Genomic DNA, 25,955 nt, shown 5'->3' on the forward strand with positions numbered 1-25,955 from the left:
AGGCCTGGGAAGTTTCTCTTTCCCTTCAAAGTACATTGCTAACCTAATTTTTCTAAAGAAACTTTGGAGGTCTCTCTCAAGTGAATACCTGTCAATGTTGGAAGTAACTGCATATCCTAATCCTTTTTCTAATAGGGTGATTTGTTGGTTGGTAAGTGTATATTTGGAAAGGTTGATAATTGGTGCTTTATTCTCGCTGGTTAATCCCAGTGTTTCTGACTCCGCGTATTGGGACGTCGTTGGAACTGGGGTGTCGCATTGTAGTTCCCTCGTCCTCTGCCCCTTCCCTTCGGGGGACCGAAGTTTTGTTGGTGCTGTTCCAAAAAAGAAAGGCTGTTGGAGCTAGATGTATTGGGTGTTTCCCTTTCTTTTGTGTTGCCATTATCATTATGTTGTTCACCCTCTGAGTCTGAGCTCGTATATGAGGTGTCAAAGAACCGAACTTTCTTCTGGGAGTTACGGGGTTGATTCTGCCATGGTCTACGCTGTGGATGGTTCTCTCTACTCCTTTCATAAAAATCTTTCTGCAGATACGGATAGACATACTCTGGGTTGTAATTAGAGATGTCTTTACGTAATTTATTGCTTTTTTTGTTGGCTAGGTAGTCGGTGTAGCTCGAGACATCCTTCTCTATTTCATCTAGTTTCTGTTTAGCCTCTTGTAGTGCTGTACTATTTAGTTTGGTTTCCATTTCTTCTATTTCTTTACGTTCTACTATTAAAACCTCCTGTGCAGTCTCTATAATAAGGATAATCCAGTCGCGACTGCAACGATTTGCTACCAACGTCCAGTTCTCTATAAATTTCCTGTTGTTAATGAAAATTCCAGGTTCATTTACCACCTGAAGACCTTTGGGAATCACTCCTTTTTTACAATACTCTACCAAAAAGTCTGCGTGTAGCTCAGCCCTAACTACCTTCTTTTTTAGATTCCAAAGAGCTCGCCACTGCTCTTCGTCCGATTTATCCAAACGGACGGTGGAGACATTTTTGACCGAAGGACCATTGATTATTTTGTTAAAATGATCCTCGGTGTAACTAAGTACTTTTATGCCTTCCATGGGTTACCCTATATGTATATAAAAAAAAGAAAGAAGTACACTAGGGGGGTAAAACAAAATGTTAAGTGTGTGCGTTTTTGTGTAAAGAGATGTACCTCCTCAGCTAACAAGCTGGGTATACGTCATAAAAGATAAAAGGAGGCCCCCTTATCTGTCAACTTTGGGACAGGGGAGATATATTGTAAAACAATTGATGTCCCACAGGTTTTACCATTAGGTTAGTTTAAGAATGGGATAATGGTACCAAGTTGAAAATTGTCTAACAATACCAATCACACAAATTATATATAAAAAACAGAAGGCTAAATTGCAGACCAAAGGTCAAACAATACAGTCAATGAACCACCAGAGAATGCAATATTAAACCACTCAAGAATAAAACCAGAGAAGTAGTTGTATGGAAAAATATATATACTTTGTACATTTATTCAAATTTTGACATTTTGACACAGTGATAGTAAATCATTAAAAAAGTATACGCAAAGTACATTGAAGATTTCATTAAAAACATTACAAATCACATAAAGTAAACATCAGTTAAAAAGTGCAAAGCGAACAAGGGTCGACGCGGCGTTTCGGTTACAGGCTAACAATAGACAACCTTCTTCAGGACCAAGTTCTAAAAAGAAACAAAGAATTACTTTTTTGCATTCCCAATTCTTTGAACAGAGCATTTTACCAAAACAACACTTATATATTGGCTACATTTGTTCGGTGGATTATGCTACAAAGGTAGGTGGATTATCAACACTATTGGTATTGCTAGAACAAAATAACATCTCTACATTAGTACCATTCCGGTAGTTGTACCATTACGCCAGTTAATAATAACTGGGCACTTTTTTCTAAACTAGACATTTACTGAAAAATGTCTGATGATGAAGTTACCTGTGTTTTGAAAAAGGATTCCAGATAAATCTTGGAATACCAGGTGCCGATTATAGAATCCGGTCAGGAACTGTTATCAGTTCACTCGGTTGAGACATGTGCTGTATCGATATCTATGAGTGATAATAAGATATCGAGCAATGATTAGTGTGCTCTATTGGGGTTAATTGTTGAATATAACAGGTCAATATGGCACAGTTCTACCTTATGTTATTCTGGAAATAAGTGTCGCTCTGGTAGTAGGAGCCACCGATATGTATCTTCAGTTGTACTGTAAATAAATACACCTTTTTTACTATATTGTAAACAAAGGAGTGATTGTCAATTGTCACGTCAAATTATGATTAATTATACTTACCCAGTTTACAATGACTGGCGACTAATTAATAGCACGAGCTTTTCAATGGGCTTGTGTATCAGTTTTGGTCATTCATACCATAATGGGGGTCATCTTGCCACTGTTTGATTAAAGAATGGAATGTTTTGTTAGAATCCTATTTTAAATGGTTCACACTTGTTGTTTCTTACAAAATTGCTAGTGGCAGCCTCTCTGTAAATGTAATATATGCTTGCATTATTCAGGCTATTTTTTATATAAAAGAACCAATTTTTATGGGCGATTAACTTATGTTTAAGGTTGCTAGTATTTAGGTGACTGTATTTCGTTCCCCTTTTGCATCTAGAATCACATTAGGATCCTTAGTTTTGCGCAGAGTTAATTAGCATGTCTGGTTTAATATGCCGCATATGAGTAATACTTTGTTTTAAAGCGCCGTAGCGGATGCTAGTGCTCCGGAGAAGACCGCCGGCGTTGCGTGTTTATGAAACGGCTAACAGCTTTTATTTAGCAATACCCTCTCTGTCTAGTTAAGCGCGACTTTGCAGCAAACCATAGATAAAAGGTTAGCGAAGCGCCAACCGGCCTTACAGCAAAGTTAGTTCTATAGGGCAAGGGCTAATTGGCAGCATCAATCTTGCTCTGCTCACCTTGGGCATTGAATTCGGCCTCCCTGCTCCTACTCCGTCAGCGTATCCTCGGGTCTCGTCAAAATGGAGATGTCGGGCAAACGCGGTATTAGCTATATATATAGTAAGAGGTCGTTGATTGGACGGTTAGTCTTCTCCTTTGCTATTGGTAGAAAGGCTGTCACCTGACATCTCGTATTGTGTACAAACATACTCGGGTAAAGTATAGTCCCTCGCTGTGTAAGCAGCTAGGTTTATTGTATACTAGCTCAAGATAAATGTTTGTGGAGTGAAGTTTAGTATAAAGCTACTGACGATCCCTTCCGGGGTTGCTTAAAAATGTGATTTTTTTGAATTTCATAAACCCGAGAGTACTATTGGCAGACAGGCTATCACCTGACCTCTTGTGTTGATTACAAACATACGCGGGTAGCGTGTGGTACCTCCAGATGTCCGCTGCTTCGAATGTTGTGTACCAGCTGGAAAACGAGAAATATACAATTGAATGAAAATTAAAATGAAATAAAGGCCACTATCATTCTCGCCGGGGGTTGCCACATGATCTTATATTTTTATAATATTATAATATATTATACACCCGGAAGTACGTTACTATAGTGCGGCAAGGATCTTTACATATAAAAAAATTTAAAAATTTTTAAAAATTAAATCAAAAATTGGATACAGCTATAGAGTTTAACTAGTGCATGGTGTTTAGAGATTATGTAATTATCTGGTCACAATTCTAAATTATCCTTTCCCAATCTTCTCTGCTGTTAAGGCCAGCACGGACACTGTTACATTTAGACATGTAAAATTGCTCGCGTCTTTTTCTTTTCTGGGTCAAGTTACCCCCTCTTGTACCAAGGGTGACATGCTCCAAGCAGCACCATCGCAGATCATTGATTTCGTGTTTAGCTGCCTTCCAATGATCAGTAAGGGGGGCCCCTACCCTATTGGTTCGAAGAGCAGATCTATGCTCATTCATTCTTATTCGAACTTCTCTAGAGGTTTCTCCTATATAAATTAGTTTACAGGGACAACTAATCAGGTAGATTACACTGCATGTTCTGCAGTTCATGAAGCTCGTAGGTTTTAGCATAATGTCTTTGATAGTAACAGGGTTGCCACGAATGATGTTTTTACAGTTAATACAACCTGAACAAGGAAAAGTTCCTGTAGGCATCGGTGCATTGTCAATACAAGGTTGGATAGCTCGATTGGTTTCCCTATATGTATGGACCAGGTTGTTTCTGATGGTTCTATTTCTTCTGAAAGAAAACATGGGTTTAGGTAATCTGTTTTGATGTTTGTCAGTAACTAGATGCCAATTTCTATTGATAATATTTTTAAGTTTATTGCTGATTGGATTATAGTTAGTGACAAAGATCAAAGGCTGATTAGTGGATTCTCCCTTTTCTTTTGGTTGGAATAGGCTCTCCCGATTAAAATATTTTGCACGCTTATATGAATGTCTGATCAAGCGTTTGGGATACCCCCGCTCTAAGAATTTCGTTCTAAGAACGCTGGCATGTCTTTCAAAATCTTGGGATGTTGTACAATTTCTCTTCAGTCTCAGAAACTGACCAAATGGTATATTATTAACTTGACTTGGTGGATGGTTACTTTTATGATGAAGCATAGTATTTCTATCGGTGGGTTTTGTAAAAAGTTCTACGTTGAGTGTGCCATTAGTATTTTTAATAATCAAATCAAGGAATTCACAGCTATTGTTATCTATATGGGAAGTGAACTTCAGGTTGTTATCACCCAGATTGAGCCATGCAATGAACTCTTTGAGTGTCTCAATGGGGCCCGTCCAGATGAAATAGACATCGTCTATGTAGCGGGCCCACATTGAGACATTTTCATAGAACGGTGATATTGTGTTAAAAATGTGCCGTTCTTCAAAATTTGAAACGTACAAACATGCCAGACTTGGGGCACAGGTAGCCCCCATGCTGGTCCCCTTCGTCTGTCTAAACAATTGTTTGTTAAATAAAAATAGATTGTTTTTCAGTACCACAGAAATACAGTCTATAATAAACTGTTCGTGAGCTGTAAGATCCCTGTCTTCTTGATTGAGCATGGAAGTAATAACTTCTATTGTTGCGTTTTGGGGGATATTTGTATATAATGATTCAATATCTAGTGTAACTAGAAATTGAGAATGAGGATCAAAGGCTAAACCTTCTACTTTCTGAATAATATCAGTGGTATCCTTAGTATACGCTTTTTGAGTGGTGACTAACGGTTGAAGAAAAACGTCTGCGTACTTACTAAGTGGTTCCGTAAGGGACCCGATACTAGAGACAATAGGCCTCATCGGAGGGTTTTGGATGTCTTTATGGACTTTCGGAAGTCCATAAAGGGCTGGGATAATAGGATCTTGATTTAGGAGGAAAGTTAATTCCTCATCGCAGATGACATCGTCCTCTCTAGCTTGTTTCAATAAATTGGATATAGATAACTTCAATGACATCCATTTATCCATATGTGCCAGTTTATAATGTTCTTCGTTGGCCAGTAAATTCAGCATTCTGGTGTTATAATCGGGGGTGTCCATCACCACGATGCCACCCCCCTTGTCTGCCGGTTTAATGGTCAGTTCAAGGTTGTTTTGTAGGGACTGTAATGCCAACGTCTCATCTTTACTGAGATTATGGCAGATCCAATGTCTCTGTTTCAGTAAATCATCTACGCTCTTATCAATACTACGCTCAAAAGCTTCGATATCTTTAGGGATCATGTTAATATTAGGGGTCCATACGGATTTATTTTTAAGGCCTGACTTATTATTGCTGGGAAGTTTCTCTTTCCCTTCAAAGTACATTGCTAACCTAATTTTTCTAAAGAAACTTTGGAGGTCTCTCTCAAGTGAATACCTGTCGATGTTGGAAGTAACTGCATATCCTAATCCTTTTTCTAATAGGGTGATTTGTTGGTTGGTAAGTGTATATTTGGAAAGGTTGATAATTGGTGCTTTATTCTCGCTGGTTAATCCCAGTGTTTCTGACTCCGCGTATTGGGACGTCGTTGGAACTGGGGTGTCGCATTGTAGTTCCCTCGTCCTCGGCCCCTTCCCTTCGGGGGACCGAAGTTTTGTTGGCGCTGTTCCAAAAAAGAAAGGCTGTTGGAGCTAGATGTATTGGGTGTTTCCCTTTCTTTTGTGTTGCCATTATCATTATGTTGTTCACCCTCTGAGTCTGAGCTCGTATATGAGGTGTCAAAGAACCGAACTTTCTTCTGGGAGTTACGGGGTTGATTCTGCCATGGTCTACGCTGTGGATGGTTCTCTCTACTCCTTTCATAAAAATCTTTCTGCAGATACGGATAGACATACTCTGGGTTGTAATTAGAGATGTCTTTACGTAATTTATTGCTTTTTTTGTTGGCTAGGTAGTCGGTGTAGCTCGAGACATCCTTCTCTATTTCATCTAGTTTCTGTTTAGCCTCTTGTAGTGCTGTACTATTTAGTTTGGTTTCCATTTCTTCTATTTCTTTACGTTCTACTATTAAAACCTCCTGTGCAGTCTCTATAATAAGGATAATCCAGTCGCGACTGCAACGATTTGCTACCAACGTCCAGTTCTCTATAAATTTCCTGTTGTTAATGAAAATTCCAGGTTCATTTACCACCTGAAGACCTTTGGGAATCACTCCTTTTTTACAATACTCTACCAAAAAGTCTGCGTGTAGCTCAGCCCTAACTACCTTCTTTTTTAGATTCCAAAGAGCTCGCCACTGCTCTTCGTCCGATTTATCCAAACGGACGGTGGAGACATTTTTGACCGAAGGACCATTGATTATTTTGTTAAAATGATCCTCGGTGTAACTAAGTACTTTTATGCCTTCCATGGGTTACCCTATATGTATATAAAAAAAGAAAGAAGTACACTAGGGGGGTAAAACAAAATGTTAAGTGTGTGCGTTTTTGTGTAAAGAGATGTACCTCCTCAGCTAACAAGCTGGGTATAAGTCATAAAAGATAAAAGGAGGCCCCCTTATCTGTCAACTTTGGGACAGGGGAGATATATTGTAAAACAATTGATGTCCCACAGGTTTTACCATTAGGTTAGTTTAAGAATGGGATAATGGTACCAAGTTGAAATTGTCTAACAATACCAATCACACAAATTATATATAAAAAACAGAAGGCTAAATTGCAGACCAAAGGTCAAACAATACAGTCAATGAACCACCAGAGAATGCAATATTAAACCACTCAAGAATAAAACCAGAGAAGTAGTTGTATGGAAAAATATATATACTTTGTACATTTATTCAAATTTTGACATTTTGACACAGTGATAGTAAATCATTAAAAAATATACGCAAAGTACATTGAAGATTTCATTAAAAACATTACAAATCACAAAGTAAACATCAGTTAAAAAGTTCAAAGCGAACAAGGGTCGACGCGGCGTTTCGGTTACAGGCTAACAATAGACAACCTTCTTCAGGACCAAGTTCTAAAAAGAAACAAAGAATTACTTTTTTGCATTCCCAATTCTTCGAACAGAGCATTTTACCAAAACAACACTTATATATTGGCTACATTTATTCGGTGGATTATGCTACAAAGGTAGGTGGATTATCAACACTATTGGTATTGCTAGAACAAAATAACATCTATACATTAGTACCATTCCGGTAGTTGTACCATTACGCCAGTTAATAATAACTGGGCACTTTTTTCTAAACTAGACATTTACTGAAAAATGTCTGATGATGAAGTTACCTGTGTTTTGAAAAAGGATTCCAGATAAATCTTGGAATACCAGGTGCCGATTATAGAATCCGGTCAGGAACTGTTATCAGTTCACTCGGTTGAGACATGTGCTGTATCGATTTCTATGAGTGATAATAAGATATCGAGCAATGATTAGTGTGCTCTATTGGGGTTAATTGTTGAATATAACAGGTCAATATGGCACAGTTCTACCTTATGTTATTCTGGAAATAAGTGTCGCTCTGGTAGTAGGAGCCACCGATATGTATCTTCAGTTGTACTGTAAATAAATACACCTTTTTTACTATATTGTAAACAAAGGAGTGATTGTCAATTGTCACGTCAAATTATGATTAATTATACTTACCCAGTTTACAATGACTGGCGACTAATTAATAGCACGAGCTTTTCAATGGGCTTGTGTATCAGTTTTGGTCATTCATACCATAATGGGGGTCATCTTGCCACTGTTTGATTAAAGAATGGAATGTTTTGTTAGAATCCTATTTTAAATGGTTCACACTTGTAGTTTCTTACAAAATTGCTAGTGGCAGCCTCTCTGTAAATGTAATATATGCTTGCATTATTCAGGCTATTTTTTATATAAAAGAACCAATTTTTATGGGCGATTAACTTATGCTTAAGGTTGCTAGTATTTAGGTGACTGTATTTCGTTCCCCTTTTGCATCTAGAATCACATTAGGATCCTTAGTTTTGCGCAGAGTTAATTAGCATGTCTGGTTTAATATGCCGCATATGAGTAATACTTTGTTTTAAAGCGCCGTAGCGGATGCTAGTGCTCCGGAGAAGACCGCCGGCGTTGCGTGTTTATGAAACGGCTAACAGCTTTTATTTAGCAATACCCTCTCTGTCTAGTTAAGCGCGACTTTGCAGCAAACCATAGATAAAAGGTTAGCGAAGCGCCAACCGGCCTTACAGCGAAGTTAGTTCTATAGGGCAAGGGCTAATTGGCAGCATCAATCTTGCTCTGCTCACCTTGGGCATTGAATTCGGCCTCCCTGCTCCTACTCCGTCAGCGTATCCTCGGGTCTCGTCAAAATGGAGATGTCGGGCAAACGCGGTATTAGCTATATATATAGTAAGAGGTCGTTGATTGGACGGTTAGTCTTCTCCTTTGCTATTGGTAGAAAGGCTGTCACCTGACATCTCGTATTGTGTACAAACATACTCGGGTAAAGTATAGTCCCTCGCTGTGTAAGCAGCTAGGTTTATTGTATACTAGCTCAGGATAAATGTTTGTGGAGTGAAGTTTAGTATAAAGCTACTGACGATCCCTTCCGGGGTTGCTTAAAAATGTGATTTTTTGAATTTCATAAACCCGAGAGTACTATTGGCAGACAGGCTATCACCTGACCTCTTGTGTTGATTACAAACATACGCGGGTAGCGTGTGGTACCTCCAGATGTCCGCTGCTTCGAATGTTTTGTACCAGCTGGAAAACGAGAAATATACAATTGAATGAAAATGAAAATGAAATAAAGGCCACTATCATTCTCGCCGGGGGTTGCCACATGATCTTATATTTTTATAATATTATAATATATTATACACCCGGAAGTACGTTATTATAGTGCGGCAAGGATCTTTACATATAAAATTTTTTAAAAAATTTTAAAAATTAAATCAAAAATTGGATACAGCTATAGAGTTTAACTAGTGCATGGTGTTTAGAGATTATGTAATTATCTGGTCACAATTCTAAATTATCCTTTCCCAATCTTCTCTGCTGTTAAGGCCAGCACGGACACTGTTACATTTAGACATGTAAAATTGCTCGCGTCTTTTTCTTTTCTGGGTCAAGTTACCCCCTCTTGTACCAAGGGTGACATGCTCCAAGCAGCACCATCGCAGATCATTGATTTCGTGTTTAGCTGCCTTCCAATGATCAGTAAGGGGGGCCCCTACCCTATTGGTTCGAAGAGCAGATCTATGCTCATTCATTCTTATTCGAACTTCTCTAGAGGTTTCTCCTATATAAATTAGTTTACAGGGACAACTAATCAGGTAGATTACACTGCATGTTCTGCAGTTCATGAAGCTCGTAGGTTTTAGCATAATGTCTTTGATAGTAACAGGGTTGCCACGAATGATGTTTTTACAGTTAATACAACCTGAACAAGGAAAAGTTCCTGTAGGCATCGGTGCATTGTCAATACAAGGTTGGATAGCTCGATTGGTTTCCCTATATGTATGGACCAGGTTGTTTCTGATGGTTCTATTTCTTCTGAAAGAAAACATGGGTTTAGGTAATCTGTTTTGATGTTTGTCAGTAACTAGATGCCAATTTCTATTGATAATATTTTTAAGTTTATTGCTGATTGGATTATAGTTAGTGACAAAGATCAAAGGCTGATTAGTGGATTCTCCCTTTTCTTTTGGTTGGAATAGGCTCTCCCGATTAAAATATTTTGCACGCTTATATGAATGTCTGATCAAGCGTTTGGGATACCCCCGCTCTAAGAATTTCGTTCTAAGAACGCTGGCATGTCTTTCAAAATCTTGGGATGTTGTACAATTTCTCTTCAGTCTCAGAAACTGACCAAATGGTATATTATTAACTTGACTTGGTGGATGGTTACTTTTATGATGAAGCATAGTATTTCTATTGGTGGGTTTTGTAAAAAGTTCTACGTTGAGTGTGCCATTAGTATTTTTAATAATCAAATCAAGGAATTCACAGCTATTGTTATCTATATGGGAAGTGAACTTCAGGTTGTTATCACCCAGATTGAGCCATGCAATGAACTCTTTGAGTGTCTCAATGGGGCCCGTCCAGATGAAAAAGACATCGTCTATGTAGCGGGCCCACATTGAGACATTTTCATAGAATGGTGATATTGTGTTAAAAATGTGCCGTTCTTCAAAATTTGAAACGTACAAACAGGCCAGACTTGGGGCACAGGTAGCCCCCATGCTGGTCCCCTTCGTCTGTCTAAACAATTGTTTGTTAAATAAAAATAGATTGTTTTTCAGTACCACAGAAATACAGTCTATAATAAACTGTTCGTGAGCTGTAAGATCCCTGTCTTCTTGATTGAGCATGGAAGTAATAACTTCTATTGTTGCGTTTTGGGGGATATTTGTATATAATGATTCAATATCTAGTGTAACTAGAAATTGAGAATGAGGATCAAAGGCTAAACCTTCTACTTTCTGAATAATATCAGTGGTATCCTTAGTATACGCTTTTTGAGTGGTGACTAACGGTTGAAGAAAAACGTCTGCGTACTTACTAAGTGGTTCCGTAAGGGACCCGATACTAGAGACAATAGGCCTCATCGGAGGGTTTTGGATGTCTTTATGGACTTTCGGAAGTCCATAAAGGGCTGGGATAATAGGATCTTGATTTAGGAGGAAAGTTAATTCCTCATCGCAGATGACATCGTCCTCTCTAGCTTGTTTCAATAAATTGGATATAGATAACTTCAATGACATCCATTCATCCATATGTGCCAGTTTATAATGTTCTTCGTTGGCCAGTAAATTCAGCATTCTGGTGTTATAATCGGGGGTGTCCATCACCACGATGCCACCCCCTTGTCTGCCGGTTTAATGGTCAGTTCAAGGTTGTTTTGTAGGGACTGTAATGCCAACGTCTCATCTTTACTGAGATTATGGCAGATCAATGTCTCTGTTTCAGTAAATCATCTACGCTCTTATCAATACTACGCTCAAAAGCTTCGATATCTTTAGGGATCATGTTAATATTAGGGGTCCATATGGATTTATTTTTAAGGCCTGACTTATTATTGCTGGGAAGTTTCTCTTTCCCTTCAAAGTACATTGCTAACCTAATTTTTCTAAAGAAACTTTGGAGGTCTCTCTCAAGTGAATACCTGTCAATGTTGGAAGTAACTGCATATCCTAATCCTTTTTCTAATAGGGTGATTTGTTGGTTGGTAAGTGTATATTTGGAAAGGTTGATAATTGGTGCTTTATTCTCGCTGGTTAATCCCAGTGTTTCTGACTCCGCGTATTGGGACGTCGTTGGAACTGGGGTGTCGCATTGTAGTTCCCTCGTCCTCGGCCCCTTCCCTTCGGGGGACCGAAGTTTTGTTGGCGCTGTTCCAAAAAAGAAAGGCTGTTGGAGCTAGATGTATTGGGTGTTTCCCTTTCTTTTGTGTTGCCATTATCATTATGTTGTTCACCCTCTGAGTCTGAGCTCGTATATGAGGTGTCAAAGAACCTAACTTTCTTCTGGGAGTTACGGGGTTGATTCTGCCATGGTCTACGCTGTGGATGGTTCTCTCTACTCCTTTCATAAAAATCTTTCTGCAGATACGGATAGACATACTCTGGGTTGTAATTAGAGATGTCTTTAAGTAATTTATTGCTTTTTTTGTGTTGTGTTGATAATCCACCTACCTTTGTAGCATAATCCACCGAATAAATGTAGCCAATATATAAGTGTTGTTTTGGTAAAATGCTCTGTTCGAAGAATTGGGAATGCAAAAAAGAGATTGTTTTTATTGATTGTAGTGACCCCTGAAGAAGTGCTTTTTAGCACGAAATGTATTGGGTTTTGATGAAATAAATACTGCCCTGAATGAAGAAATGCTTATATCATGTTCTGTCAAAGAGGTCCGGATGGGCACAGTGGGAGCACTAGAAACTTAGAAAATTGCATGATCACTCCGCTTGTGGAATCAAAGCATACTATAACCAAGAATAACGAGTAAAATGAATGAGTAGAAAAATGAAAATGGAGTACGTTTTTTAATTAATTGCCGAGATTGGCACAACTAAGCTGTGCGACTGGATGGGGTGAGATGTCGCCCCAGTGTTATGGTCTTATATTCAAAGAGTGCATTTGGGCTTGGCACTCACCGGTCTGCACGAAGGTATCAATGATAGAATTTTCGCAAGCATGAATAAACAGGTGTGCATCCTGTTCCTATATTTGATGTATTTTAATAGCTGCCATTTTTACTTTTTTAACGTATGATAGTGTGGCAACAAAATAACCAACTTAGCTAATTGCTGGGGTGAGGCAATCCTCAGAAGTGGAGAAGAGGAGGCAAACTTTGCTTGGTCATGAAAAGACCTTCTTGATAGATTTTTGTGTTGGCAACAATGGCTTCCTCCTTGTCCACATCCTCCTCAATTAACTCCTGCTTCTAATCCTACTTTTATCTTCTTGTTGATTAGCGCTACCTGCTACCATGGTTGCTTGCTTGGAGGAGGACTAGATTCTCTTCGCACATGCTTGTGACTTCAGCTTGTAAAAGGCTCTACATCATTGCTCCATACAATGTCAGCAGTGCGTAGAAGATTTCAGCAGATGAGGTCCATTAAATCCATCTGTCTACATTTTAGCAGAGCACTTTAATAGACATTGTTATACAAATAAGAAGTACAGGTATTAACATGTTTGCTAAAAAATAACATTATAAAATTAAGGAATGTTTCAGGGATGGAAGTATATCTCAGCAATGGGAACTCATCAGCTCCACCCACATATCTTTGCGTTTTGGATATCCTCCATGCGGACAGCTGCTGAGCCTGTGTTCTGGCATTGCCAAAGTGACTATAGATTAAGCAGTTGAAGAGATATAAATTATCTACAAGGATTATTATAACTATAACATTAATCATGAACAAAAATGCTGACATATTAGAGCTACATATGAGAAAGAAAAATAAACAACAGCAATCAACAGACTTTTAAAATTTGATATACTTGTTGGGACTTTTTGAATAGACTAATGATGAGATACTAGAGTAAAGAACATAGGTTCCCAGATGTACCTGACCAGACAGTGGTATAGGGCCTAATAGCTCTAGCAAGGATGCCCTGTGATGTCATCAATGCTGATATTTTGAAGTTAGATACTGCTGTCTGACTGAAGCTGTCGGAGCGAGAGAGACATACATAGGCCATCCAAAATCATACAAGAAAGTTCTATATCAAGGGTTTAAACACTAATTTTTAGGTACCCAAAGATTCCTTTTCTGTACGTTAAGATGAGGCCTAATGGATGTCTTAAAATGCTACCTTTACATTTGAAGTCTAGGTGCCATTTGATAAGACAATATGCAATATCTAAAAAAATCATAACATATTGAGCTTGGGGCCAAATGGAATGTGTATCAGTCTCTACCATCCGTCTGCTGTGTGGTACAAGTCCGGGGGTCAGTGCACTGCTATGAGCAGATATCATAGTTGTGACAAGTGATTAAGTAGCAACACAGGGACATAGAAAGTTTTAAAAATATGAATATGTTATGCAGAAATGTTTCCAAGTCTGAAAGAAAAGCCTTTCTGCACTGCAGCACCACCAAAAAGGTTTCAACTGTACAGCCTTATAGACCAGCCACAGAAGATGTCTACGTCACAGTCAACTATTTGGTTGACATTTGTAATTTCTTGACACTTCTCTGTAAATCCAATAAGATAACATTGAGCATTTTATTCTTTTAGGGCCAGATGTAGGAGAGCAAATACCGGTCGGTAACGGCCGATTTCGGCCGTTACCGACCGGTATTTGGTATTTGACATGTAGGGGCCATTATTTTACAGATTCACTAAATTTACCGAATCGGTAAATTTACCGATTCTGTAAAATACCGAATCGGTAATTTTACCGATTCGGTAAATCCATATGTAGGTGACACTCCTAAGAGTGCCACAGGCCCTTAAGAGTCGGTATTTTACCACCCAATCCTAGTGGGTGGTAAAATACCAAATTCAGGTGTGCATGCACATCTGTGCATGCACACTGTTGGACCTGGTCCTTTTGGCAGGTTCACCCCGAAACTTTTTGCTTTTTCCTAGCCTGTTTCTGGAACCTGGGTTGGTGATTTTAGGCCTCTGCGCACTTTTTCACTGTGGTACAGTGTAAAGTGCGTGTGCTCTCTGTGTATGTGTGGTGAGTGACCTGCCCTCCCATAGGAATGAATGGGGAATATGTATGCCCATGGTAGTTCCTGATGTGTGGGGAGTGCAGGTTCGAGTTTGATATGTGTGAACTCGTGAGATTGAATGCTGCGTAATGGTGTATGCGGCATGATTGCGTCTAGTCTAGAAGCGCCACTTTTAGAAGTTGGCATATTTGTGTAATCTGGCCTGAGTGTGACAGGGGCTGCAGAGCCCCCAGGGGTTGTCTGAGTCAGCCCGTGGATGAAAGGCAGCATCTGCTGCCAGGGAAGTGGGAGGAGATCACACCTGATAGTGACAGGGCTGTGCCTGCCTGACCACAATGCTGGCTCCACCTGCTGGGCGACTGTCACCTCTGTCCCTGATACTGAGAGGAAGAAGGAAGCCAGGAAACCCCCAGTGCCTCAGCAACACCCAGAACTGGTTTAGACCGGGCTCAGGGCCCACTTGCACAAAGACTTCAAAGGACTTCAAAGACTTTGTGGGGTATAAGAGAAGGACCCCTGACAACAGAAAAGTTAGATTCTACAATCAAGAGGAACCTCTGCCAGAAGAAGGACTGCTGAAGGAACTGATGGAAGATTGCCTTGCTGTGTGCTTTAAGGGCTGACCTATCCTGCTATCCAACTGAAGGAGAGGAGAAGAAAGGGACTTTGCTGTGTGCTGTGACCCTGCCTGCTTGAACTACAAAGACTTTGCTGTGTGCTGTGTCTTCAAACTTGAATCTCCAAGGGCCTGAGAGGAGCTGGCCCCCTGTCTGCAACCCAGGGACATAAAGGTTGCCCAAGGACTACAAAACTCTGCTGTGCCCCCTGAAGCTGCTGTGTGCTGCAGAGATCATGAGCTGTTTGCTGAGGCTATCGATCACTTGGCCGTGGGAAGCGCTGGCTGTCCTCTGCCTGGCTTGAGGGCGCCCGGCTGTGAATTGCCTGCCCCCCAGCTGCTGTGCTGGGATATCGACGTGCTCATCGGCACGTGGGAAGTAGTGGCAGTGCGCCTGGAAGTGTTTCCAGGACGAAGGAATCCTTGTGGGGATTCGCGATATTCAAATCGCCCTACTGTCCTTGCGCGCACTAAATCTATCTCCCCACATTTCACCGCCGCCCGGGGGCCTGAAACTGACCCGAGTGTTCCAGGAGCTGTGTAAACAACCACGAAGGGGCCGCGACCTGATTGGCCGAGCCACGAGGAGAGCCGCGCTCTGATTGGCCCTTTGCCGTGGGCCTGCCCCAAGAGCCGCGCTCCAATTGGTCGATTCGCCCCGCGTCAGAGGGGCCTGGTCCAGGAGCCGCGCTGCGATTGGCTGACTCCTGGAAGCTGCGTGACGAGTGTGGAGGCTCGCCTCCCGAGCCGCGACCTGATTGGCCCATTGGTGAGGAGCTGCTGCGGAGACGTCGAGGGCCGCGCCGCGAGGAAGAGCCTTCACGGAGAAGACCCGTCCTCGCCGAGGGATCTATGAGCGCCTCTGTGACCCCCGGCCGGCCGTCCCATCTGCCGAATGCCGGCCTACCTCCCCCGCCGCTCGTTGGAGTGCTGAGAGCGGGCGGGAGAGCAGCCGGGCCTGGCCGAGTCAAGGAGCGAGTGTGCTCTGTCAGGCGCGGGGCGCCTGAAGCCATCGGAAGAGCGAGGCTGTGCCGGGGAAAGGAGAAGAGTCCGAGGAGTACTCGGTGAGGCGCGCTGAGAGTGCCTGGGGCTGGAGCAAGTCTGTTCCGATCGGCGCGGTGCGCCCAAAGCCACTGGTAAGGCGCGCTCGCATTGTGTGGGCACAATAGAAGTGAAGGTGGGATTTCAGAAGTAAATCCCACGCGGGCATTATGAGAACAGTGCCTACTAAAGTCATTTTGGAAACATTAGCATTATTACTGATGCTAGAGACATGAGACTATATTTTTCTTTAATGATAAGAAACTTCCTGATAATACAGGTGCCGATGAACCAGAGAGGTTCATGGGGGCATATTGGTTCAAGAGCCTGTGGGGCTCCTGCCGTTTGGCGCAGTACTGATCAAGGGCTAGTGAGAGCCCATGCCCTAGTTTGCTTGTCATCTCAGCTGCCCAGCAGTTAGTGGGCAGCTGCACCTTTTAGGCCCCTGACATTGAGACTCAGGGCATCCTAGCCCCAACTGCCACAGGTGGTGGCTTATGTGAGTTTTTGCGCAATTGTGTGGTTTTTCCTTGCACCTCTGAATGTTTAGGCATCATGTGTCTTTTGCGCTATTGAGTTGTGGTTTCTTTCCTAGACCCCTAAACGCTGTGTGATACTTAGGTGGTTTTCCTTTACTACTCCTCTGAATGTATATTTATGCATCATGGGTAATGTGTTCTTTCCTAGACCCCTAAATGCTGTGTGATACTTAGGTGGTTGTTCTTTCCAGTACAGGTGGTACTAGTGAGGTCCTGGTCCCCTGCGTGACATTCTCCTAAGGTGGTTAGGGTTGCGTAGGTGGTAATGACCTGTTTCCAGTAGTTACTGAATGTGATTTATAACAGTTATTTTGTTTTATATCTTACTTTCTATGATCTACAAAGTACTATTTCTAAAAGTGTTGATTCTGACAGTGGCCCATATGGCCCTGTCCTGTACATAATCCCTTATGAATATTGCCCGTACCAGTTGGCACAATGTACATGTGTGATTTCTATCTAATGTGTTTTGACAATACAGAAGTTATTTTTACATAACCTTGTGTGGAGTTCCTTTTGTGGTGTGCCTAGGATGTTGTTGCTGTTGTGTGCTGGCGCAAATGCTTTACACATTGCCTCCGAGTTTAGCCTCACTGCTCGTGCCAAGCTACCAAGGGGGTGAGCAGGGGTTATCTTGGCGTGTGACTTCCTTGCCCTGACTAGAATGGTGGTTTCTGCCTGGCTTTGGCGTCAGCCTTAGCCTACCAGAAATAGCCAGTTCTAACATTGTTGGTCAGCGGTGCGGATTTGGACTTGTGTTTGCGCAGTGCCACAGCGACAACTGGCTACATTACAAAACTCTACATTTTTTTAGATAGTCACATGTTTGGGATTATTGATTTTGATTTTTGTTTTTCCTCAAGAGTGTCATTTTCAAATTATGTTCCTGCGCTTTATGTTTAGTGGCAGATGAGAGAAAATGACAGGGCGGGACGCCAGTAGAGGGGGAGGTTCCCATAGATTAGGAATCCCTTGCTGGGTCCAGTGCCCAATCTGTTCCTGTCCCTGTGTGGGTAGATGGAAGAGATGGAGTGTGGAGGAGAAATGGCTTGCTTGGGAGGGTGGTTATCCCCTGAGTGTGTGTATGTCTGGATTCCCCAGTATGGTAGGATCCAGTGGTAGCAGCTTAAATGTGTCCAGTGCGTGAAGTCCCATTCCCAGTTCCCAGAGTATGGTGCATGATGCTCAGTAAGAGGGTACAGGTTGAGAGTCAGGGGCAGTGAGGAACTGTCTCACCAGTCTGGAGGGGGAGTGTGTGGATGAGTGCTGTGTTGAACTGGAGGAGTTGGTGTGAGTTTTTTTTTAAGGAGCTTGCACATGAGATGTACCTCTGGTGGTGTGCAGGAGGTCCTGCAGAGGCATTGGACAAGAAGGTGGATGTCTGGCGGTGTGCTAGATGTCTTGCAGAGGCATTAGGGAGTGATTCTAAAAGTAGTGGGTTGTGTATCTGGTGATACTGTGTAGGTGAAGAGGTTCATGTGTAGCCCAGCTGGGTCCCATTAGTATGGTAGGGGTGTAGGGGCTCACGTCCTGTCTCAGTGGAGGCGTAGTGAGTGTGGGACGGTGTGTCCCACGTTGGCCCGAAACCCTGTCTCTGGGCCTGGAGGGTTCCCCCGGGAGCGCCAGGTCAGGGGCCTAGGCTGTACATACAGGTCATTTGAGGAGGATCTTCCTGTGTCTAGAGGACGGGGAGTGTCTGTAACCAGAACTCCGGCGGTCCTGGTGTTTAGCTTCCCAAAGTACCGCTCCAAGGTGGGAGGGTGCAGAACTCTGGAAGGGGGTGCAGAGGGACGGTGTACTTCTGACCCCGGTGCAACCTGAGGGTTTAGATCCTAGGTTGGGAGATTAGGAAGCTTCCAGGTCAAGAGGAATCTCTACTAAGGTGGATCAGCTGAAGAGACTGAGGGGGCTGCCCTTGCTGTGTGTTCTGGGGCCCACCTGCAGTTTGTTGTTTCCACTAAGGTAGAGGAAAGGGGATTTTGCTGTGTGCTGTGTCCCCCCCCCCCCACCTGCTTGAAGAGGGACTGTGCTGTGTGCTTTGTACCTCAGAAGTGAAATAGTTTCCAGGTGGTAGACCAGTGATGGAGTGAGGTCCTGATCTGGTAGAAATTGTGTTCTGGTGAGTGCTTCCCTGTGAGGGTGCGGAAACCCAGAAGTAGAGGTAGGGTGGGGCATTCTTGCCCGTGACCTCTGGTCAGCCTGGGGGTGTGGTCCCTAGGTTGTTGGATCACTGATAGTTGTAGCTACACTGAGAGAGAATGGAGAATGGCTATTGTGTGCCAGGGGTTACTGCCCCCCACTCTGCGGAGTGGTTAGGACCTGTGATATTTGGATGGCCTAGGGCCTGGTCCTGGCCGTGGATGACTAGTGTGTACCAGTGGGGTATCCTAGTTGTGCCAGAGAGCTCTTGTTGAGAGAAGTACATGTAGGTTCAGAGTGGCGAAAAACCGGAGGGTGTCTCTGCCTTGCGGGCCCGTGTCCGTGTTTTGTCGCCCAAAGCAAGGAAGCCCATCAGTGGAGTGATTGGTCTACCCTGCGTTTTGGCTGGAAGGGGGTTGTGTTGGACCTGGCCCTTTTGGCAGGTTCACCCCGAAACTTTTTGCTTTTTCCTAGCCTGTTTCTGGAACCTGGGTTGGTGATTTTAGGCCTCTGCGCACTTTTTCACTGTGGTACAGTGTAAAGTGCGTGTGCTCTCTGTGTATGTGTGGTGAGTGACCTGCCCTCCCATAGGAATGAATGGGGAATATGTATGCCCATGGTAGTTCCTGATGTGTGGGGAGTGCAGGGTCGAGTTTGATATGTGTGAACTCGTGAGATTGAATGCTGCGTAATGGTGTATGCGGCATGATTGTGTCTAGTCTAGAAGCGACACTTTTAGAAGTTGGCATATTTGTGTAATCTGGCCTGAGTGTGACAGGGGCTGCAGAGCCCCCAGGGGATTGTCTGAGTCAGCCCGTGGATGAAAGGCAGCATCTGCTGCCAGGGAAGTGGGAGGAGATCACACCTGATAGTGACAGGGCTGTGCCTGCCTGACCACAATGCTGGCTCCACCCCCCTGCTGGGCGACTGTCACCTCTGTCCCTGATACTGAGAGGAAGAAGGAAGCCAGGAAACCCCCAGTGCCTCAGCAACACCCAGAACTGGTTTAGACCGGGCTCAGGGCCCACTTGCACAAAGACTTCAAAGGACTTCAAAGACTTTGTGGGGTATAAGAGAAGGACCCCTGACAACAGAAAAGTTAGATTCTACAATCAAGAGGAACCTCTGCCAGAAGAAGGACTGCTGAAGAAACTGATGGAAGATTGCCTTGCTGTGTGCTCTAAGGGCTGACCTATCCTGCTATCCAACTGAAGGAGAGGAGAAGAAAGGGACTTTGCTGTGTGCTGTGACTCTGCCTGCTTGAACTACAAAGACTTTGCTGTGTGCTGTGTCTTCAAACTTGAATCTCCAAGGGCCTGAGAGGAGCTGGCCCCCTGTCTGCAACCCAGGGACATAAAGGTTGCCCAAGGACTACAAAACTCTGCTGTGCCCCCTGAAGCTGCTGTGTGCTGCAGAGATCATGAGCTGTTTGCTGAGGCTATCGATCACTTGGCCGTGTGAAGCGCTGGCATGTCCTCTGCCTGGCTTGAGGGCGCCGCGCTGTGAATTGACTGCCCCCCCAGCTGCTGTGCTGGGATATCGACGTGAATATAACCAGAGGGGGGAGAGAGAGAGCAAGTGGATTCAGTCTCCCTTGGCAATATGATTAAACAAAGTAGAATCCACTCAGAAGGTGGCAGTGGTCCCTAAAGTGATGGGGAACACACAGTGTTGTTTAAATGCCCCTCACACACCAACAGGCCCCTTGGTGTCATGCTTCATCATCGGGGCCTTCGCATCCCTCTACGGGATGCGGCGTGCTACGACTGACTGCTACGTAGGAGCACTTAGTAGTGAACTATGTGAGGGTGTGTGTTTTAGGGAGAGAATGTGAGTGAGGTGAGGTGAAAAAAGTGAGTTAAAAAATACCTGGCACGTAGGAAAACAATTATTTATTATGTCCTCGGCTGGTATTATTAAAAAGGTGCAGAGTGAGGTTGATAATATACGTACTAGGGTATATCAACCACTTCAAAGTGTCAACATGTTTCGGAGCGCAGGGACTCCTTCTTCAGGATGAGGATATGCACGTTATCCTCACCTTACTCACATGAAATGTTAAAGTGTTACATACAAAAATAAATGTGTAATGTACCTAACAGTGTTTATGTATAGGTAAGTTCAGTTGCGCCCAATTGGCATTGTAGAGAACCTGTGGAAAAAAGACATAATAAACATAATAGTCGGATGTCCAGGAACTTAGGGAAGAAAATACTTTCCTAGTCAATGAGGGTAAATGACAGAACCAAAAATGGGGTTCTGGGACCCTGTAAAAAAGACATTTAAAAGGACATACAGACAAAAACACAGACATACATTATGCGCAGCTCTACCTACGCTACTTCCTTACGCAGGCGCAGACCCTTACAGCACCGCACCCCGCCAATCGCGCAACACCGGATCCGGTGGGGTAACTATTGCCGAATTTGGGCATACTTCCGAGGATCATTAACCAATCTTCCTCCACTAATTACCGAGCCAAGAGTATAAATACTAATCCAACCGCTCACTTCACCGGAGCAGCGTTGAGGGGAAGGCAGGTGAATGAACCATGCAGTAACCGTGAGTGGGGTCACACGAATTGGGATGCGCTTTGTGCATCTGTTACCTTGTACTTTCTGCTGATCTCTCCTATAAACAACCTAAAACCTACCCTTGAATATCCTTTAGGTTGCCTTACTGGGCAGTGAGGGAGGATCCCCCCAATACCACGCATAGGCTCATGAGGTTATCAGACTTTGAAAAATAAGTAAGCCTTCATTTTTAATCACTCTCTCTCTCTCTTTATCCATACCAGGGAGACAACAATTTAGATGTATGTCTGTGTTTTTGTCTGTATGTCCTTTTAAATGTCTTTTTTACAGGGTCCCAGAACCCCATTTTTGGTTCTGTCATTTACCCTCATTGACTATGAAAGTATTTCCTTCCCTAAGTTCCTGGACATCCGACTATTATGTTTATTATGTCTTTTTTCCACAGGTTCTCTACAACGCCAATTGGGCGCAACTGAACTTACCTATACATAAACACTGTTAGGTACATTACACATTTATTTTTGTATGTAACACTTTAACATTTCATGTGAGTAAGGTGAGGATAACGTGCATTTCCTCGTCCTGAAGAAGGAGTCCCTGCGCTCCGAAACATGTTGACACTTTGAAGTGGTTGATATACCCTAGTACGTATATTATCAACCTCACTCTGCACCTTTTTAATAATACCAGCCGAGGACATAATAAATAATTGTTTTCCTACGTGCCAGGTATTTTTTAACTCACTTTTTTCACCTCACCTCACTCACATTCTCTCCCTAAAACACACACCCTCACATAGTTCACTACTAAGTGCTCCTACGTAGCCGTCAGTCGTAGCACGCCGCATCCCGTAGAGGGATGCGAAGGCCCCGAAGATGAAGCATGACACCAAGGGCCTGTTGGTGTGTGAGGGGCATTTAAACAACACTGTGTGTTCCCCATCACTTTAGGGACCACTGCCACCTTCTGAGGGGATATCGACGTGCTCATCGGCACGTGGGAAGTGGTGGCAGTGCGCCTGGAAGTGTTTCCAGGACGAAGGAATCCTTGTGGGGGATTCGCGATATTCAAATCGCCCTACTGTCCTTGCGCGCACTAAATCTATCTCCCCGCATTTCACCGCCGCGGCCCGGGGGCCTGAAACTGACCGAGTGTTCCAGGAGCTGTGTAAACAACCACGAAGGGGCCACGACCTGATTGGCCGAGCCACGAGGAGAGCCGCGCTCTGATTGGCCCTTTGCCATGGGCCTGCCCCAAGAGCCGCTCTCCAATTGATCGATTCGCCCCGCGTCAGAGGGCCCTGGTCCAGGAGCCGCGCTGCGATTGGCTGACTCCTGGAAGCTGCGTGACGAGTGTGGAGGCTCGCCTCCCGAGCCGCGACCTGATTGGCCCATTGGTGAGGAGCTGCTGCGGAGACGTCGAGGGCCGCGCCGCGAGGAAGAGCCTTCACGGAGAAGACCCGTCCTCGCCGAGGTGGCGTGTGACTTCCTTGCCCTGACTAGAATGGTGGTTTCTGCCTGGCTTTGGCGTCAGCCTTAGCCTACCAGAAATAGCCAGTTCTAGCACACACCTGTGCCATGTGACACACATACGTGCCCTTAGGGCATGTATGTGTGCAACATGTCACACCTGCCTGTACTTGGGGTGCTAGAGGGTGTCAAAGTGACACCCCCTGCACCCTTGCATGATTCGGTATTTACCAATTCGGTAAATACCGAATCGGTATTTACCATTGATTCCTATGAGCTTCACAGCCCATAGGAATCAATGGGAAATACCGATTCGGTATTTACCGAATCGGTAAATACTGAATGTTACCGATTTGGTAAATCAAATTTAAAAATTACCTACATCTCCCACCTTCAAATTTACCGATTCATAAATACCGAATCGGTAAAATTCTGTATTTATGAGTCGGTAAATTGAAGTTACCTACATCTGGCCCTAGGTCATTACTTTTCATTCCTATTTTAATTCTTATTGTACCATTTTCTTGTTAATTGTACTCATATTTCAAACTAACTCAGGGCCATATTATCAAGAACGGCGATAACATTATCGCCACTTTAATGGCAAGAAACTGCCGCTAAAGCGGCTATAAGGGGCTTGATAACATGCCCTTGTGAATTCTCATAGAAGCCCAGGTTTGATGTCATGTACACCAGAACCGGGGCTTCTATGGGAATTGACAAGGGCATATTTCAAGCCCCTTATTGACTCTTTAGCGGCAGTTTCCTGCCACTAAAGCGGCGATAATGTTATCGCGGAGAAGTGGAGAAGTGTGGCTCAGGGGTTAGTGGCAGCAGACCCGGAAGCTGAGATCGGTCCTGGACCAGGGTTCAATTCCCCGCCTCGGCGGGGTCTTGGGCTAAAAATTCCACGGACTCGATAATTCTCGCCCCGGTGCCTCCTCGACTTACGGGTTCACACTCTGCGTCTCTGGGCAATAGCTTGCTTAATCTCCACAACGGCCCCTCGCGGCGGGATGCCTGACTTTCACCTTGTGGATACCCTGCTATCTCACAGGGGAATACCAGGAAGGGTTCCCTAAGCAAGCGCCGGGACACCCACTGCGGGTAGCTGTGCGCTATATAAGCTCAACTACATTTACATTTAATATGGCACTAACTTTGTCATTCTTAAAATTTCTTTTCACTTGCTCTAGTTTGCATGGACCAGTTACCACTGAACACTAGAGTGGGAGATTAGAAACAATTATCCCATGATGAATGTCATTGTACCTGCACATAGGGGGCTTAACTTTGTCCCATCTTGGCTTTTTAGCAATCTGCTAAGGGAGCACAGTTCGTTAAATTCGCAGTTGCCCTTCTACTGTAAACTCCCTTGGCATCTTTCTCTAACTGACAACTTTTCTCCCCAACTGTCCATCAATCCTCATCCAGCACATCCCTCTCATTCTCTTCCACTGCCTTCTGATAATGATGTTTAGTTTTGTTGAATTCATTTATAATGAGAACAACGTGAATGTATGAAACCCCTAACATATATTTACGGTGTATTTTTCAGAACAGGCCACGTTATTTTCCATCATGGATCTCTCAGGAGCAGTGACCCTTTTCCTTGCAATTTGCATTTGCTTCATTTTCCTCTTATCGTGGAGAAGAAAGAATACTTGCAACAACCTGCCCCCTGGACCATATCCTTTTCCTTTCATTGGGAATGCATTGCAGTTGTCAGGAGGAGAAGTGGTCCAGATTCTTCAGAGGGTGAGTTTGCTTAGATGACATTTAAGTAGGAAGCCATTACAAAAGCACATGAAATTGCAACAATAACACGCTAAAAGCAGGGATCCGTGGGGAGACTATGCATTACTCTTTAAAAACTAATAAACAAGCCAGGGAAACTATGCAGGGGCTACCAGATAATCTAAGGAAGGCTGAGGAAGAGCTAGTAAGCGGTACAAGAGACAGTAGTCTAACTAGGAAGGCAGAAGCTGACAAATTGCAGAAGCAAGTGGCAATCGCGAAAGCTCAAATTATGGATATCTTCACTGAAAAAGCAATTAAAAAAGCACTACCCCAAAAAGAGAGGGTTTATGAGGTCAAGGAGCAAATTGGACATCAGCTAGCAGTTCGTATGAGACAACAGGCAACTTCAAATTTAATCCGCGAAATTCAGGATCCCCAGGGGTCCCGGGTAGAGGACCCTAAACTCATAAGAGACGCTTTTTGGCGGTTCTACCAAGACATATACTCTGAAACCGGAGGGGTTGATCAGACAAGCATCGAGAACTACCTGGATAATTCCAGGCTTATTAAATTTGATATAGAGGATGCAAACAGTTTAGAGGAACCACCTTCGGAGGAAGAAATTATAGGTATATTTAACAATCTACCTGGAGGGAAAGCTACGGGGCTAGATTGCATTCCATCATAATTCTATGCTCTATTCCTAAGCCATATAAAAAAATGTCCTGGTCAATCTTATCACGCATATCTTTAAAGGAGGCCTCCCGCCTAAATCTTGGTCTCGGGCGAGGATAATCATCTTTCAAAAAAAAAAAAAAACACTGAACAGCTTGGGTCATATCGGCCCAGTACCCTCATCAACTCAGATTCTAAAATGTAGGCAAAAGCCCTGGCCAATAGAATTGCCCCCTTAATCCACAAAGTGATTGCTTCAAGCCACCACAGCTTTATTCCTGGTAGATCCACCATCAATCACATTCATCGAGTAATCACTCTGTTTGATAGTATAGAGGTGTCAGGGGACCATATGGCGCTGGTTTTGCTTGATGCAGAAAAGGCTTTTGATAGGGTCTCCTGGCACTTCCTCTGGGCTGCAATGTACAAAATTGGGATCCAAGAAGGGTATATTCAGGCAGCTAAAAAATTGTATATAAATCCTAGGGCCGTAGTGATGGTAAATGGCAGTCTAACAGAAGAACTAGAAATATCGCATGGAACACGACAATGCTGCCCGTGCTCTCCATTGCTTTTCGCAATTTATATAGACTCATTTATCAGGCGATTAGAAGAGGATAGAGTAATTAAACCAGTAATATCAAAATTCTTTCTTGCTAAAATACTAGCC

At 43.4% G+C, this 25,955-nt stretch overlaps 1 protein-coding gene across 6 annotated transcripts in view; it reads left to right on the forward strand.

Annotated features, from left to right (window-relative positions):
- The window catches only part of LOC144781940 (cytochrome P450 2G1-like), a 591,590-nt gene that overhangs the window by 222,400 nt on the left and 343,235 nt on the right, over positions 1–25,955 (forward strand). For all 6 annotated transcript variants that reach the window (XM_078661028.1, XM_078661033.1, XM_078661032.1 and 3 more), the window contains one exon: positions 24,429–24,628. In XM_078661028.1, the coding sequence (XP_078517154.1) occupies positions 24,429–24,628 (200 nt within the window). The remainder of the gene's footprint in view (positions 1–24,428; positions 24,629–25,955) is intronic.

The sequence above is a fragment of the Lissotriton helveticus genome, chromosome 9, assembly GCF_964261635.1.
Source record: "Lissotriton helveticus chromosome 9, aLisHel1.1, whole genome shotgun sequence".
Taxonomy (NCBI): domain Eukaryota; kingdom Metazoa; phylum Chordata; class Amphibia; order Caudata; family Salamandridae; genus Lissotriton; species Lissotriton helveticus.